General features: G+C 34.7%; 1 protein-coding gene across 3 annotated transcripts in view; it reads left to right on the plus strand.

Annotated features, from left to right (window-relative positions):
- fbln1 (fibulin 1) overlaps positions 1–20000 on the plus strand; it is a 33492-nt gene that overhangs the window by 9857 nt on the left and 3635 nt on the right. For 2 of the 3 annotated variants that reach the window (XM_026202081.1, XM_026202082.1), the window contains exons 4-14: positions 4948–5098; positions 6886–6933; positions 7027–7113; positions 7438–7575; positions 8886–9023; positions 10338–10481; positions 11625–11750; positions 12420–12545; positions 12621–12740; positions 13860–13991; positions 14230–14353. In XM_026202081.1, coding sequence (XP_026057866.1) covers positions 4948–5098; positions 6886–6933; positions 7027–7113; positions 7438–7575; positions 8886–9023; positions 10338–10481; positions 11625–11750; positions 12420–12545; positions 12621–12740; positions 13860–13991; positions 14230–14353 — 1334 coding nt within the window. Of the gene's footprint in view, positions 1–4947; positions 5099–6885; positions 6934–7026; positions 7114–7437; positions 7576–8885; positions 9024–10337; positions 10482–11624; positions 11751–12419; positions 12546–12620; positions 12741–13859; positions 13992–14229; positions 14354–15310; positions 16033–20000 lie in introns of those variants that run through there. The other variant, XM_026202083.1, reaches the window with a different exon arrangement.

A 20000-nucleotide genomic window follows, 5' to 3' on the forward strand; every position in this document is an offset into this window, starting at 1 on the left:
CCTGGCGTTCAAAGCTCATGTAAACTCTAGAGATGTTTCTCTCAGCACTGTTTACGCTGAGCAGGAGGGGACATGCCCACAGTAGAGAGGTGCAGGCTGTTTCTGTGATAAATCCAGCTCTGATTATACACACACAGGCTCAGGATGAAGAATAGAGTGTGTGTTGGAGGTTTAATACACACCTGAGTGTGTTTGGACATCAGGATCCTCCAGGTGTCATTCAGCAGGACTGGAAGAGCGTTTAAGAGCACCTGTCAGATGCATGGTTTCCAGCGAGCCTGATTTATCTGAAACGGGTGTTAGATGATGTTAGGACAAGTTTAAGCTCTGTTTAAATCACCAGAGCTGTTTGTGTTTCCTCTAAAACTCCAGACGAGCGTCTTCTGTTCTCAAAAACCTCCTTTGTTCAGTTTATTCAAATCACTCATGGATAAAAGATCCACCGGATTATGACTTAAAGGATCATTCACACAAAAAGTGATTTTTCTTGAGATTTCTTGAGAGATTTCCAGCGAATTTGGACTTCATTTTTAGTCTGTACTTTGTTAAAAACGTCTGTATGTAGTGCAAAAGTAGTATGAACTAGCCTACTTTTTTAAAAAAATGCTGGTTTTTATCCATTTTGGAGCTTGGCATAATTTCTGCACTGAAAACAACAAATACATATTAAAATATTTTAATAGGATTTTCATCCTGCTTTTTTGAACAAATTTGTAAACAATCTTAAATCAAGATCCGTTTACTTGATTAGCATTTATTACGTCTCGTTTTCCAAAGAAGACATCACAATTAAGAGCATTTGTGCATGAAACAAGAACAAACGCGGGCGAATTCACTTTATTTTGGCACATTTTTTAGAAAAAAATACAATTTAGCATCAGTTTGCTTCTCAAATGCTTTTCTGATGCTAACAGAGATCATCTAAACATCTGCTGTGTAGTATATCATTACATAAAACTATAATAAATATATAATTCACTTCAAATAATTTAAAATCTAAAAAAATTAATTATATTTATTATAGTATATTTATATTTATAATTACTTATTAAATATTCAAATTATGTGATGCAAGGCTAAGAATCAGGCAAAAAGAAGTGATCTTATGTTATATTTCAATATATTTCATTTATATTATATTATATTATATTATTTAATATTATATTATATTATATTATATTATATTATATTATATTATATTATATTATTTAATATTATATTATATTATATAATATTATATTATATTATATTATATTATATTATATTATATTATATTATATTATATCATATTATATTATATTATATTATATTATATTATATTATATTATATTATATTATTTAATATTATATTATATTATATTATTTAATATTATATTATATTATATTATATTATTTAATATTATATTATATTATATTATATTATATTATATTATATTATATTCACACAGTTGATGACCTGCTCCTTTAATTAGCTTGTGTTTATAATATAAACGGATCTATTTTTCCACACTTGGCTCTTAATGTCAGAAAGATCTGCAGAAGTGAGTTATCATCGCTGACAGTCTTTATCTGTGTCTGGGAAGCGGGCCACGCTGCTTACGGTCAGGATCCGTCCTCTAGAGGAATATATTTTCAGTCTTCTGTCTCTCCAGCTTCGGTGTGTGTGGTAGGAAAGGATTGGCAGAAATCTTTCACATAGGTGTGAACTGTGTTTGGTGGACAGACTCCAGCAGATCCTCATCTGTGTCTGTAAACCACAGTAAACGGCTTTGTCCTGACACTCAGTAAACTCCTTCACTGTCTGCGCCCTACATAGACAGCTGCCTTCTAATGCCGCGTTTCCACCGGAGGAACTTTACCCAGGAACTAGAGACTTTGGGCTGTTACTCTGTGTGTTTCCACCGCAGGAACTAGGAACTAAATAAAGTTCCGGGTAAAAAAATGCCCCTCAGAAAGTCCCTGCTGGCGAGGTGGTTCTTTTTCAAAGTTCCGGAACTTTCGGGGGCGGGACTTGTGTGCCAAACATGCTGATTGGTTGAGTTCACACAGCATTTATTCAGATCAACTTTTTCAAAATATTACTGTTATTGTGTCATGAAATGTAATTTTAAAAGTATTTCAGCTGAGAATGTCGTTGTTTAAAACTCAAATCTGTGGTTTATTTATAAAGACAGCGCCTATTTAAAAATATTTTTGGCCGATCTCGGAGACAGTGATCATGTATCCGCCGAGAGCAGCCTCACTTCGGCTAGATCTTCTGATGCGTGCCGCTGGCTTTGATGTGTCTTTAGTGGTTAAACATAAAATATAATTCAGCTGCGGGGTAAATCTAACAGGTTTTCTTTGGTCTGTATTCAATTTATTTATACGTTAAAATAAAAATTAAAAAGGCAAATTCATTGTAATGGCTGTATATACACATTTCCCTGAACTAAGTACATTTCTGCAGCTGTTAGTATGTTAAAATGAAAACGTAAGGAGGCAGTGGTATTTGATGTCCTATTTTGTTTTATTGTAAATATACAGAGAGGGAGATTGCAGTAGCCATGGTCAGCTGGCTGATGTTAATCGAGTACGCTGCTGTTTGCAGATTTACTGGATTTGCATCATCGTCGCAGACATCACACTCCTGAGTCGAATGCACAAAGTCTAAACTACCGAGGATGCACGTCCAAAATCAGCGTACTTTGTATTGAGAAACGTGCGCAGACCTACGTCACCAGTCTATTTGCCTAATCTTCCCGGTACTTTACACCGCGGTGGAAACACAGAAAGCTACAGGTCTGGGGGGAAAAAGTTCCTGGGAAAAAAAGTTCCTGGTACAAATGTTCCGGGTAATTTCGGTGGAAACGCGGCATAAGAAACAGAGCCTGATAAGTTACTGATATGAACAGTGGTGGTAAGTAACAGAGTGAAAATACTACTTTACTTAAGTATTTTTTTCGGGGATCTGTACTTTACTTGAGTATGTTTTATTTGCATCTATTTCACTCTTACTCCACTTCTTTATTAAAGACAAAAAGTTACTTTTTACTCCGATACATTTCCCCATGCTCGCTGCAAGTATTTATTACACTGATTTTACAAACCAATGAAAATGTTGGATTTCTTTTGAAAAAAAAGAACGTGCGACTTCACGAGTTCTTTGCCAACATACGCTCACGCAGCAGTTAGTTCGAGGTGGAAGATGACCGCTAAAATAGGTGATAGTGCAGCTTTTGCTGCCCGCAATGATCCCGAGATTCCCGACACCGACAGGGATCACCCATGGCCATATCTCAAGGATATGTTTGAATTCACTGAAGTCAAGGGAGATTCTTATTGGCTGAAATGTCTTCTTTGCCTGCCACGGGGGAATGAAATTTCAGGAGGGCTGTGCAAAAAATCGAATGCGATTTTCATGCTCATCTCATCAGTAAAGACGCTCCTGTAATTAGAAGTATATCTCCAGCATGTGCGTTCAGATCAGGGTTGCCAGGTTTTTACAACAAATCCTGCCCAGTTGCTTCTCAAAACTAGTCCAAGACTAGCACAAACGTGTTTCCAGGATAAAAAATTGCTTCCCGGGATTAAAATATACGTTTATTGGGAGGGTTGCCTTGGTAAAAGTCACATTTTAGGCGCTAAATGTCAAGTTATTGGGATTGGGGTTTCTTCAACCGGCGGACATGGAAAACAACCACGGACTTGGCAACACTGGTTCAGGTGGAGCGGCAGTTACACAGAGCCATAGTTCACCGACAACTAACACAAAATCAAAATTGAGAAATAAAATCGATTTTGTGTAGATTGTCAGTGATTTCGGCTCTGTGTAGTATATGCCAACCAGTGTTGCCAAGTCTGTGGTTGTTTTTCATGTCCACAGGTCGAACGACAATACCAATAACGTGATATTTAGCCCCTAAAATGCAAATGACAGAATTTTCATTTTTGGGAGAACTAACTCTTTAAAGAGGTGGTTCTTCCTCATTGATATTCTGAAACAGTCTTACCTTGTATCTTGCACATCTTCTATTTGATGCAGCGATGATGTTATGGAACATGTTTATTGAAAGTTCAATCCCTATACTGCGATAAGGTTCTTCATTGTCTCTTTTGATTGTAAATCTAACAAATTCTTAAGTATCTAATCTCATCATTTGTTCAATTAAAACACTGCATATCACTCCCAAAACAACTGATCTGCTTAATTATTGATATTTACAGTTAATCTGAATATTTACTTTTTACTTCCGGTACTTAAGTATGTTTTAAATCGGATACTTTTGTACTTTTACTCAAGTGATGTTTGAATGGAGGACTTTCTACTTTTACTGGAGTCATTTTTTATTTAGATACATCTACTTTTACTTATAAGTTAGTATACTTATATTTAGTATAACTTCTAAGTACTTTTACCACCCCTGGATTTGAAACACTTTACATTGGTGGCAACATCGAGTGGAGTGAGATAAATTTGGCTTTAAAATGTTGCTAAGCCTAAAAATGAGTAGCCCACACACTTTGGTAAAAAAAAAAAAATAATAAATAAATAAAATATATATATCTATATATAGACTTAAAAATAATTGTAATAATTTTTACATATGTATATAAACTAAATAAAAATAATAATGATTGTTATATTATTACTAATTAAATAATTAATATTAATTATTAAAAAAATTGGTTAATCATCAGTTTAAAACATATTACACATAATAATAATAATATTATTATTATTAATATAAATTTTTAAATGTTATATGTATAAAATGGCTATATCTATATATATTTTGTAAAGGAGCATTTGATATCACATATATAAAATGACAGTCCTTTACTCTCTCTTGTGTGTAGTGTAGTCTCAGGCCGTGGAAGGATGCTGATGGTGTGCATCAGTGCATGTGTGCAGGTGTTTCTGTGTTCCTCGTGTCTCTGATCTGGAGTCTGTCTCTTCCTCTGCAGACGTGCTGTGAGTGCTGTCTGCTCGGCCGGGCGGCCCAGGAGCGAGGTTTGTCATGTGACCTCACCCTCGCCGTGTGGTACCAGTGCGGTCTGGTGTCCCGCGCCTGCTGTGTGGACCGATCGCCCAACAGCGACGGGAAGCCTGCACCGGGTGAGAACAAGCAAACATGGAGAACCCACAGTTGTGCATCCCTCAAACGCTCTGATATCGATATCCACAGATGCTTTTACAGATACTATTACACCAGAATGGGGGTTTTGCACGTAATCTTGAAAGTACAATGGAAAACCAGTCTGTTTAAGGATCAGGATAGGAAGAAAATGGACATGAAACTTTAATTTCTGAACTTTATGGTGCAAAAAACTGTAATGTTTACATAAGTAACACTACAAAAACAACCGACTTAATGCAAAAGCTTGAAGACGGAAGGAGACGGAAAAATATTTGATAGAAAATTTTATTAAAATTGTATATATATATATATATATATATATATATATATATATATATATTGAATAATTATATTTTGCATTATTAATTTTTTTTAGGCTACAAAAATTATATATATATTATATGTATATATATATAATATATATATATATATATATATATATATATATATATATATATATATATATATATATATATATATATATATATATATATATATTATATAAACACACACACTATAAATTAATTTTATGAAAATATTATAAAAGTAACATTTTAAGTATTATTATTCATTGTTAAAAAATTATTGGTTAATGGACGGTTTAAATAAAAAAATATTGAATCTAAAGATAAGTATTTTTATACAATTATGTATATATATATATATATATACACACACGTTTTTTATATAGTCAACATAATATAGTATAATTCTAATATGTAAAACATATTATTTTATTTTGTTTCTTGACAGTTTTCTTGGGATTTACCCTTAGTTATTATCTCAATATTAAAGGGCTAGTTCACCCAAAAATGACAATTGGTGTGCGTTTCACTCAGCCCGAAGCATCCCAGATGTACATGACTTTCTTCTGTCATAAGAATCCAATCAGAGTTATATTAAAATTGTCTCTTTCAAGCTTTATAATAGCACGGACAGGTGTCTCTGTTCAACAGTCCAAAAGAAGCCTAATAAAGCGCATCCATCCATATTAAACCTGCAGGGGGCTGAATAAAGGTCTCCTCGATGTCTTGTGAAAACCACCGTCTGTTAACACGAGCAAAGGAAGAAACGTTTCCTCGCGTTATCAAAGGAAAACCAGTCTCTTGGCTTATATAGAAATCCTCCGACATTCTTCTTCACAAATCCTTCAAAAGAAGAAAGTCATATACACCTAGGATGCGTCGAGGGTGAGTGAAACGCATGCAAATTGTCATTTTTGGGTGAACTAACCCTATAATCAGGTCAGTTTAGTCTCTGGAGTGAAGCAGTAGAGAGAAGGTGAGCTCTTCTGCCCTCTAGTGCTCACGGACTGACGTCACACTTCAGCACTTATTAATAACACATTCATAGATGCAACTCACTTTCTGAGATCAAAATAGGTCAATGTTTTAATGAGGGTGGGGGTCTTGAAAGGGTTAACGAACTCTGGTTGTTTCAGTAAGTTTTGTATTGTATTTTCTTGACTCTTTACTTTAAAAGCTATGTCTAAAAGGGTAATATTTTATGTATTTGAGGTTTGAGATGTGGGAACAGTGCATTGCCGTCTAATCAACCAATATTGTCTTTAATAGCTTGCATAACACTTCATCTTTTATTACACTGGATTTTGAGCAAATATATTCAACCTTCAACGAGATGTTAAAAATGTTGTTATTTAAAGAAATACCTTAAAGTAACGACATATGAGCATGCAAATTCAGTGTGGAGCATATGCATCTTTTTGCATCTCTGACATGAACTCGTTTATGTTTCAAAATGACAGAATTGCCATCGCAGGGTGATGCACAAAACACAGAGGAGCAGTGCAAAGGTAACTAGAATCAGTACTATATAATCCTGTAAATGCATCTTAATAATACGTGATGTGCAGATTGTTAATGTTGTGTGTGTGTTTGCACCGAAGCTGCCGGTTGCTCTCAGAGTTGTGTTAACGGCTCTTGTACCTGTTCGGTCGGATACAAGCTGAAGGCGGACAGGAAAACCTGCGAAGGTCAGTAAATGTCCACTAATAAACAGTTTTAATGTGCTTCAGGTCTCTTCAAGAGTCTGAGGGTGGTCAAGTGAATCCTCACAGTTTGGGAAATGAAGACTTCAACTGGATGTCGCTCACTGACCACACTTTTACTCTCCTTTTACTTCTTTTGAGTCAATTAAACACAAAGCAAACAGCACTTTAAGAACAAGCACAAGTAGATACAATCAAGCAAGCTTAAGATTTAAATGGTGGGTTTAAGAGATCGTGGAGCACCATGTAAGCAGACAGTGTGTGTGTGTGTGTGTGTGTGTGTGTGTGTGTGTGTGTGTGTGTGTGCAGACATAAACGAGTGTTTGCTGGGCTCTCATCAGTGCAGCGGGGGCGAGCGCTGCATCAACACGCTGGGATCGTTTCGCTGTCAGAGGGTCATCAGCTGCGGGACAGGCTACGAACTCACCGACAACAACAAGTGTGAAGGTCAGACACACACACACACACACACACGCACGCACGATCACACGTACACACACACACACACGCTCACACGTACACACACACACACACACACTCACACGCACACATACACACACCCACACACGCACACACACACACACCCACACGCACACGCACACACGCACACACAAACACACCCACACACGCACACACACGCACACACACACACACACACGCTCACACGTACACACACACACACACACACTCACACGCACACATACACACACCCACACACGCACACACACACACACCCACCCACACGCACACGCACACACGCACAGACAAACACACCCACACACGCACACACACACACACACGCACACACACACACACACACACACACACACACACACACACACACACACGCACACACACACACGCACGCACACACACACACACACACACACACACACACACACACACACGCACACACACACACGCACACACACACACACACGCACACACACACACACACACGCACACATACGCACACCCACACACACACACACACACACGCACACACACACGCACACACACACACACACACACACACACGCACACACACACACACGCACACACCCACACACACACACACACACACACACACACACACACACACACACACACACCCACACCCACACACACGCACACATACGCACACCCACACACACACACACACACGCACACACACACACACACACGCACACACACACGCACACACACACACACACACACACACACGCACGCACACACACACGCACACACTTTCACAAACTACTAGGAATGCATGTTTGGGAAGAAACCTAATTGTGATTTTTTAATTGTGATTTAAAAAGCAGTAAAAATTCTCTAGGTTTAATGTGTTTTTTTTTTTCTAGGACTGCACAATTTGGTTAAAAATGTGATTATATATAATAACATACAGTAATAATTATGACATAATCTTTATAATTAAATATATCATGAAAATAATTAACGAAATCATTAAAATATGGAACTGAATGTTGGATAAAGAAACTGAAGCATTTCTACAACCTTTTTTAGGATAAAATATCAAATTTTTTTCTGTGGCGGTTGATTTAAAGAAAATAATCCCGGTTTAATTCTCATTTGTAGGGCTGTAAAAAATGTTGTAATTGTATATCAATATTTTATTAATAAGAATCTCCTTAATTCTCCTTATAATAATAATAATAATAATAATAATAATAAAGACCACAGCTGTAATTAGCATGCGCAGTATGATAAGGCCAGTGTCCTGTGTGTGGTTTCAGACATTGACGAGTGTGAAACCAGCACTCATAACTGCGGAGCTGAGCTGGAGTGTCAGAACACAGTCGGCTCGTTCCGCTGCCGTCCCAGAATGCAGTGCGGCGTGGGATTCATCCAGGACGCTCTCGGGAGCTGCATCGGTGAGACACACTCACTCCAGCTGCCAAACTTCAGAAAGCTCAGAGTCAGGGCCGTCATGCACTCATCTGTTTGAGGAGGCACAGCAGCCCTGTGTCCCTGGAGCACAAACGCAGTCTCAAGTCTCTGGGGTTTATTTATAGCAATAGCCAGAAAAACATTGTATGAGTCGAAATTATCCATTTTTCTTTATGTCAAAAATCATTAGGATATTAAATAAAGATCATGTTCCATTAAGATATTTTGTAAATTTCCTACCATAAATATACCAAAATGTAATTTTTGATTAAGTCACATGCATTGCTAAGAATTCATTCAGACAAATTTAAAGACGATTTTCTCACTGTTTATATTTTTTTGCATCCTCAGATTCCAGATTTTCAAATAGTTTTATCTCGACCAAATATTGTCCGATCCTACCATACATCAATGGAAAACTTGTTTATTCAGCTTTCAAATGATGCATATTAAGATTAGCTATCTATTATGTGTGGCATGTTAGGATCGGAAAATATTTGGCAGAGATACAACCAAAATATCACGAAAATAGCCTTTAAAGTTGTCCAAAATGAAGTTTTTAGCAATGCATATTACTAATCAAAAATTTTGTTTTAATATATTTACAGTAGGAAATTTACATAATATCTTCACGGAACATGATCTTTACTTTATATCCTAATGATTTTTATTTTTCTGACTCATGCAATGTATTGTTGTCTATTGCTACAAATATACCCCAGAGACTTCAGACTGCTTTTGTGCTTGTATTACTGATAAAGTCTTATGTTTTCCTTTTTATTCGAAATATTCCCTAAAGTGTATCTATCTATAGCATGAAAGATCTCGATTCTTAAACACGTGTAAGTCGCTGCATTTTGCACCTTTATAGATTGTTAGTTGATCTATAACAGATGATGGGTAAAGTAGCCTAATAGTGTAATCACTCTTTATAATAGCTGAAGCTGTGGAGTTAGCATCGTGCTAACATCTGCACTTTGTTGTTTCTGATGAGAGAGTTCGTCAGGGAGCAGAAATCCTTCAGCGAGCGAGAGAACAGCGATGACTCATCAGAAGGCCTCTGATTGGTCGATGCACTCATAAGCTCAACGGAATCACGTGTGATTGGTTATAATGCTTAAGTGCTGAAACACATCTGGTTAGATGCATTGAACGATCTAATCACACGAGACAAATATTATTAGGCTGTATTTTGTCTTTCGGAAGCTGCATTCAACATCCACTTGGCTTTGAACTCTGGTTTGCGTGGATATGATGCCTCTGATCGGAGCTCGTAACGTTCCCCTCGTGTGTGACAGATATCAACGAGTGTTTGAGCGTGACAGGACCGTGTCCGTCGGGTCACATGTGCTTCAACACGGTGGGCTCCTACACCTGCCAGAGACACTCGGTGACCTGTGGACGAGGATATCACCTGAACGCCGACGGCTCTCGCTGCGTGGGTACGAAACTATCATGGTCACATGACACATGTTCAGCGTGCAGTCAGAAATGAGCACCATACACACGCTTGCACTCAGAAATACACTTGATACTCTGTTGATGCAGGAGCACTATATAACTAACATCAGAAGGGGGAATAGCAAAAAATATGTATGCTTGAAAAACCTACAAAAAACAATCAAACCTAAATAATTCATACATTTCACACACACACACACTTAATTTTTAAGTACATAATTTCATTTAAAATACATGTTTTAATGGTAAAATATAGTTTTGCTATTTTTTCATATAGAGGTAATGTTGAATTTAGATAAGTAAGGCAAATAATACATTTAGCGCAAAGTGAAAATTGGAAAAATTTGAAAATTTGAAAATTTGAAATTTGAAATATATATATATATATATATATATATATATATATATTTACATACACACAGAAAGTATATGTAATATATATTTGATTTTTGTAGATTTATAACAATTATATATAAATAAATTTAAATTCTGCCTGCTTAAACAATATTTTTAGTTTAATAATTTATATTTAGTCTGTCATTTTATTTTTAAAAAATCTTTAAAAGAAAAAAAAAACTATAATTAATACAATATATAAAATAAATATTTTTCAATGTATGATATGTATATAAATATATTGCATTGTAATGTTTCAGTCAAAAATGCATCATATTATTGGAAATAAAATGGGTTCTGAATATAATTTTTATATAATTATTATTAGTTTTATATAAATATTAATTTACGTGGATTTAAGAAAGAAGAGAAAATAATAAATTATAAAATTAACAAAAGGCTTGGAAATCACGACCTCGAATTCTCACAAATCTCAAAAACCAAAACACAAACTTAATAAAAACAAAAACTTTCACCATAAAATTTAAAGAAAATAATCTATATAATGCATAAAATTATTTTTTTTTATATTTCATGTATTCTTATATTACATAGTGAATACATAGTGAATAATGTAGCATCAAAAAATAAATAAAATGGGTTGCAAATGGCATTTTTATGTTGAATTAAAGCTCATTGAAAACCATATTATTTCAGAGTGTTCCATTTATCAGTGTTAATCATGAGCTGTGTCTGATCTCTGATCTGTGTGTGTGTGTGTGTGTCAGATATCGACGAGTGTGCGGGACCTGATAACTCCTGTGACGGTCACGGCTGTATTAATCTGGTGGGCTCGTTCCGCTGTGAATGCAGGGCCGGCTTCATCTTCAACAGCATCAGCAGATCCTGTGAGGGTGAGTGCTGTGGGTTAGTGTTGCAGAGCTGCCGACTGAGAGGTTGCATGTTCAAACCCACACCAGGGTCGATGCATTTGCATTTATCAGCCAGAAAATATTTGTTCAGTGTTCGTTTCCCGTTGATCCTGAAATTCTGATGTTGTGTTTAATGCGTAATGCCTTAACGCTTCTGCATCTGAACTCTTCATATATATGTATGTGTGGGGGGTATATTATATATCAAATATTATTTTAATTATAAAGAATAATTCATATTTATTTATTCGTATAATTATATATATTTTTTTAAATAATAATTTTGATGGCACTGTTGAACCTGTGGTGGTTTCTGCGGTGAAAAATAACTTTTATATTGATTCAGTGGATTTGTTTCATTTAGCTATTTAAAAAAAATAAATAATAATAAATAATAATAAAAAATATATAAAAATAAATAAATAAATATTTTATATAATATATATATATATATATATATATATATATATATATATATATATATATATATATATATATAATGTTATATTTTTTTTATCAAATAATATAATTATATAATAATATTATTAAAATAACAATGACACTTGGAACCAAACTCTTATATATTATTATTATATTTATTTAAATGTACCTGTTGTTCTGAATGCTGTATTTCTGTCTCTTGATCATCAGACATCAATGAATGCAGGAATTATCCTGGACGTCTGTGTGCACACAAGTGTGAAAACATCCTGGGCTCCTACAAGTGCAGCTGCACCATGGGCTTCAAGCTGTCCGCCGACGGGAGGAACTGCGACGGTACAGGAAAACCATTATGAGCAGCTAATAATCCAGCCTTTCCTCTCATTCATGCACTAACCTGTGCTTCGTCAGACCTCAACGAGTGCGAGAGCAGCCCGTGCAGTCAGGAGTGTGCGAATGTGTACGGCTCCTACCAGTGCTACTGCCGCCGCGGATATCAGCTGAGCGACGTGGACGGCATCACCTGTGAAGGTGAGCGCTCGCTAACAAACACCGCCGACTGTGCAGTGGAGGAACTACAGCCGAACCAGAGCGAATTCAGACAGCTTCAGCATTTCTCACATCATCACGGCTTATATGCCATAGTGTAGAAAATGGTCATAAAATATGACAAGAACTAGAGTTAAAACTGTGTCAGAACAAATTCATTTGGATAATGTCAGATACTAAGTATATTATGCAAATTATATATGATTTTATTTAAAAAAAAAAAACCTATATATATTAGTACTGTCAAATGATTCATCATGATTAATTGCATCCAAAGTAAAAGTTTTTATTTACATAATATATTTGTGTGTACTGTGTATATTGTGCATATGTAAAAAAAACACAGATTCAGTATTTAGTATATTTTGAAAATATTAGCATTTATATATTCAATTCATATCATTTTATATTATATATAAGTATATTAAATGTATAAACGTAACATATTTTTCTTTGTGTGTATTTATATTTACTTAATAGACATGTTCAGAACAAATACACATATATTATGTTAAAAAAACATTAATTTTGGATGCGATTAATCGCGATTAATCATTTGACAGCACTTTTGTATTTATGTGTGTGTGTGTGTGTGTATGTGTGTGTGTATATATATATATTTATGTATATATATATATGTATATACACATTAGGGCTGTTCAAATATTTAATCTGATTAACCACACCTTTTTCTGTGATTAATCGCGATTAATCGCATACTTCATAAAATTAAGCATAGACCATTAATCTGGATACAAATTTTCTACCTTTAAAATTACTGTATTTTCCGCACTATAAGGCACACTTAAAAGCCTTTAATTTTCTAAAAACCGCCTTATAATCCGGAGCGCCTTATATATGGATCAAGGCGCTCTGTCAAAATATTGACATCTCCTTTAGCACAGCTCCATCTAGTGGATGCATAACACAAACCCAGTCAAGCGTTTGACTGCAGTGTCTTCTATTCTATGCGCCTTATAATCCGGTGTGCTTTATAGTGCGGAAAATACAGTAAATAAAACACGGATTGTGCACCCGCTAAAATGATATCTGGAGTCTGAATAGTTGTTGGTTTGACTGTAACTGTGATGTTTCCTTCAGACATCGATGAGTGTGCGCTGCCCACTGGTGGACACATCTGCTCCTACCGCTGCCACAACACCCCGGGGAGCTTCCACTGCACCTGTCCCATCACAGGATACGCCCTCGCCCCAAACGGACGCAGCTGCCAGGGTCAGACACAGTCACAATCAGGACAACCCAGTTCAATTCAGTTCAATTCAAGTTTATCTGTATAGCGCTTTTCACGATACAAATCGTTGCAATGCAGCTTTACAGAAAATGTTACGTTTCTATGTCTATTATATTTAAGAGAAGGACTCGTGGCAGTAGTTTTAACCATACGTTAAACAGAGAAACATATAAATCTGAAATCATGATTAACAGTGATGTGTTTTGTGTTGGTGATCAGATATCGATGAGTGTGTAACCAGTACTCACAGCTGCAGTGAATCAGAGAGCTGCTTCAACATTCAGGGCGGATATAAATGCCTGAACTTCGACTGTCCGGCCAACTACAGACGCTCAGGAGACACGTAAGTGACGAAACCTTTCAAGTGAACACAAAACTACTTTCATAAAGGATTTTACATCTGTGACCAAAAAAAAAAAAGGATGATGCAGGATGGAGCTTGATTTTACACTGTGGGAAATAAAAACATATATATATGCACCAGTATTTCTGCTATATATAAACAAATACAATAAATCCATGTCACAATACAAATGTTTAATGTTTATATAAAAAAAATTAATGTTTTCTTTTTATAAATTATATATACATATATTATAGAATTTATTTAAAAACATAATATTTGTTATTATTTAAATGAAACATATTATTATGTATATATATAATGTTTCATTTAAATAATTAAAAATATTATTGTGAAGCATGAATATTTCTGAATGTAAGCAAATACAATAAATATGTAATATAATAATATACAAATATATAAAATAAATATATTTTTTTATTTAAATATTTTTTATTTTAAAAAGTATTTGTCAAAAATATTAGTCCATGCAGTATATGTTTAAGGAGTTCACAAATAGCTGGAATGATGCAGGTGGGTGTTGATAAAGAAGTGGGGTTTCTAACATTGTGCATGAACGTTGCATCCGAGAAGGCTGCAGAAGCAATGCATGAACATTGCACAGCGTTTCATTAATACACGTTTCATGTTTTGCAAGTCTTGCCAGAAAAAAATCCCCTTTTAACACGAGTGCACCAGTAATGTCCGCTCAACCATTTCTTTTCTCCATTCGGATTCCAAAAAAACAAAACACACAAGCTGAGATGAATCACAGCATCATTGGATTCAGTGTCTCTATGGAGAAAACAAATGGAATGCGTCACTCTGTGATGTCACTGCGAATGCTCCTCCCCCTCCACCAAACCCCGCCCCCTCATAAATCACACACTTTTCTGCATGTGGCGCACCGCAGCGTTCTAACCCCTCTCTTTTCTCTCTTCGTTTGTCTTCTCGCAGTCGCTGTGAGCGCTTGCCTTGTAATCAGACTAGCGAGTGTCTGGCCTTGCCTGTGAGAATTACCTACTACCACCTGACATTCCCCACCAAAATCCCCATTCCCACCAACATCTTCCGCATGGGCCCGTCCAACTCGGCGCTCGGGGACGACATCGAGGTGGCCATCGTGGACGGTAACCAGGGAGGCTACTTCGCCGCCAAACGCGTGGAGCACGGCGGCATCCTGGTGGTCCAGAAACCCATCGCGCTTCCTCAGGACTTTGAGATCTCTCTGGAGATGAAGCTTAGGCGATTCGGACACCTTAGCGTTTACCTCTTCAAGATCCGCTTGTTCGTAACCCCGGACGAGCTGAGCCACGTCAGCGAATGAAACCGCGTCATGCTTGATTAGCTGCATCCATGTGCCCTGGGTATCTCGTCTAACCTTGCCTTCAAGTCCTTCTGGAAAGATCCCACTTACTCAAGTAGAAATTAGTGTTAGCATGTGATCGAGTGATTTTGGTCCGAATGTAATCGATGCAACAAATGAAGAGCAAATAATGAGTGTTAAGTTTGAAATCAGTGGCTTGTTAATTGCATCCTTTTTGTCCAGCCTTTTATGAATTATGACCAATACAGTTCAGGGTTATTATCGCAAAATCGATATATTTTTAAACCGTTTTGTTGACTGAAATAGAGTGGAAATAAAATAAATAAATAAAAAAATACATAAAAAATTTAAATGAGATATGTTGCATTGGAATGCATTGAAGCAGTAAAATGAATATCTGGAAAATAAACAAGAACTAAAACTCACACTAAAATTGAAATTTCAATTCAGTAATATTATAAATTATAATAAAAATGAACCAAATTTTTACAATGATATAAATTAGAATGTAAAATAAAAGATAATTAATATAAATGATACAATAATACTAAAATAACACTGATACTGATTTGTTTCTCACTGTGAACTGATCATTTCCTAAGCTCCGCCCCCCTTGGTTACTGTTGCTAACGCTGATGTCATGCAGAATGTCTCACAGGAATGAACTGAAGAGTTCCTTGATGAAGCAGGAATAAAAATAAATAAGACAATAGTTTCATTAAAATATGCACATACAATGATTTAAAAAAATCTAATAAATTAAAAAGAAATCTAGTTTTTCAGGAAAATATCCTCATACAGTGGTTAAAATATTTGCAATAAAAAATACTAATTCAGTAAAATATGCAAAAAGTGTTTGCAATAAACCAAACAAACAAACAAACTAGTTTTTCAGTGAAATATGCATAAAATTGTTTATGAATGCAATAAAATTCTACATTGCACAAAATATGCACATTAAGTGGTAAACAAAAATAGATTTTCTGTGAAAAAGGCACATTAAGTGTTAATAATTGCAACACAATATTACAATTTCAGTAAAATATGCACAAAGTGGTTAAAAATAAAGTTATAATAAATTAAAAACAGATCTTCAGAAAATTCGCTATTCTATACTACACTATGTTACATTCATAAATGTGAAAAAAAAGATTTTATGTGAAATATAAAGTTGTTAAAAATTGATTTTCAGTAAAATATTTATAAACCATGTCAAAAACTGCAATACATAAAAAAAAAAAAAATATATATATATATATATATATATATATATATATATATATATATATATATATATATATATAATTATATAATTAAAATATATAATAATAAAAAATTCTGTTAAATTATTGGTTAAAATATCTGTGTCTTCAGTAAAATATGCTCATCAATTGGTAGAAATTAATACTTAAGAAATCTGTTTACTTATCGCACAGTAAAATAAATATCTGCACAGCAACAGTTGCTAGGGTGGCATCCTCTGGTGAATGTGATGGAGCCGTTGAGACTTGAAGGCAACATTATTCTGCAGTGTAACCACAGATCCTCAGGTGTGTCATGTATCAGACCTGCTGTTCAGTATATACTGTAATCACTGTAGTCTGTGACTGTGATCAGATCTCCGAGTCATCTGTGTCCTGGACCACTAGAGGGCGCTTTTAGGCAAAGCAAATCAACACATCAATATATCCTAAGAATTTTTATTATTCTATTATTTTTAGTCCTTCATTTTCTAATAAAATTTTACTGACTGTAGCATTCTTGTTTGTATTTCTAAAAATATTTTTTGTCAAAATCACATTTGCTATATATATATATATATATATATATATATATATATATATATATATATATATATATATATATATATATATTTTTTTTTTTTTTTTACTTTTTTTTGTGACCGTAAGTGAAACAGAAAGTCTGAAAATGACCGCCCACACACATGTGCACAACCCACCCAGAAAACATTTCATTAGTCATGTAGCGAGCATCCATTAATCATTAAAGTGGTTTGGAGGATAATTAGGCAGGCATTTGAACCCTTTCGCCTGCAGTTAAAGTCTACATTAGCCGCTAATCCACCAGCATACATCCAGAACCAGACGACTGATCTGACGAGGTCCAGCTTTGAGGCAGAGGCCTCTGAAAGATGCTAACTGCTAGTTAAAACACGCTCATGCTAATGCTAAGACACTGTAAATCAGGGACTAGACAGGATAAAACACCACTTTACGATGGCTAAATGTTGTATTTGGTGCACATTCTCTTTTAAAGCGAATGAATCCACTTTATACTGCATTAATAAATCATATTACAGAGCATATTGAACTTAATTTGGTAATTTGGCTAGACTGAAAAGCTATCGAAAATCATTAGCGCAAAGCTAATGTGTTGCCTTTAGCATACAAAAACAGCTATGATGGCCAATAACATAAAAGGCTGATATAAAAAAAAATATAATATTTTGGCTAAATACCTCAAATATAAAACTTAAATTTTAGGGCATTATTTTTTATTTAGGCAAAATACTAAAAACTGTTAATTAGTACTTTTTTGGAGTGATTAATGGTATAATATTTTGTCTGAATAAATAAATTAATTACATTAAAAAAATAATCATAAAGTTTTATTTTAGATTAAATATTGAACTATTTTAAAGGAACATTTGTAGTTTTGTTTTATATTTTTGCATATTCAAAGCATTTTCTGTATTTATTATTATATTTTTTTTTATTAAAACAACATTTTTAACTTTCATTACATATTCAAATTATTAAAACTATAAAACTAATATTTTGATTAAATACTTATTCTTATTTATTTTATACAAAATACAATAGAATCTTAAACTTACATTTAGTATTAATATTAAAACTTTAGTTAAAATTAATTTGTGTTTGATTTATTTTTTTACAAAATATCGCACAATTCTAATTATTTTGTGTAAAAATTATTCAAATTTGGTATTTTTTGTCTCAACAAAATAATAAAAAATATTGTTAGTGTTTTATTTAATTTAAACTTACATTTTGTATATAATTACAATTTTATAATTTGCCTAAATAAATTGTCAACATACAACATTCATTTGTGACCAAAAAATATTACATTATTATTATTACAACATTATATGTAATAGAATTATGCAAATGTTGTGTGTTAAGGATATTTTAGATTTTTAATTTTCTTTTTTCTGTCTGTCTCTCTCTCTCAAATCACGCTGGATTGGATTACAATTAGAAAAATTGAGTTAGGTGGTATTTCTCTGGTTTCTTTTGCTCTCCACGTCTCTCTCTCTCTCTCTCTCACACACACACACACACACACACACACACACTTTCTGACAGTGAATTATGGGATTCTGGGCTTTGGACAGTGGTTTGAACAATTTGTGGTGAAGCTACATCGCCGCCGTGCACCGAGAAATGATGGGCCGCAGTGTTTGTGTTGGTTTGCTATCAAGACACTGACTATAAATAATAATTACCAGAAAGAAAAAGAAGAACTTTCTGCTTGACCAGAAACACGGCCCGTCCAAAAGCCACGTTTTCCCCCTCAAGTCACACATCAGGATCTGGCGTTTTGGCCCACGTGAGCGCCGCGCTGGCCACAAGGCCTTGACATTAGCTTTGAAGTTTAGCGAGAGCTCTCGGCTCTTTATTTGCGCTGTTTGCCCCTCTTTCTTGCTCAGCATGTCGTGCACAAGTTGGGTATTATAAGCAGGAGAACATTTTGTGGCTTTGGCTCAGGCCTAAGCTAAACGTGGACCCACCCGCTAATTGCTAATTACAGGTCCGTGCCCAGCGGTGGCTTGACTTCTCTGTCAGGGGCTTCTCTCCTCTCGGCCGTAACCTGATCTGAGCTTTGGGCTTTCGCTGCAGCTCCTGCATCTGATCAAAGCGTGCAGAGATGAGCTTCAGCTAATCATGGCACGATGCACACTTTACAGCACACTTCACTAGAGCTGGTCGCTTTAACACTAGCTTGTTACGGGGCACAGATATTACAAATATCGATCAGCAGAGAATTATATTTTTCTGGTAAAAGTGTATAGTAATACTTTAAAAATAATTTTTTTTTTTTATTGTTATTCTTTCTTGTTTTTTATTAACAGTATTACTATTTGTGTAAATAAATAAAAATATACAAAACTTAAAATGTTAATTTTAAATTTTGTATTAATTAATAAAAACTAATACATGTTGTTTACAACAAATTCGAGTTTTGTTTTTGTTAATTTTGTATTACAATTATTAATTCTATAATATTTAATTTGTAAAAAAATAATAAACTTAGACAATATTAAACTTCATATTA

This window comes from Carassius auratus, chromosome 25, assembly GCF_003368295.1.
Source record: "Carassius auratus strain Wakin chromosome 25, ASM336829v1, whole genome shotgun sequence".
NCBI lineage: Eukaryota > Metazoa > Chordata > Actinopteri > Cypriniformes > Cyprinidae > Carassius > Carassius auratus.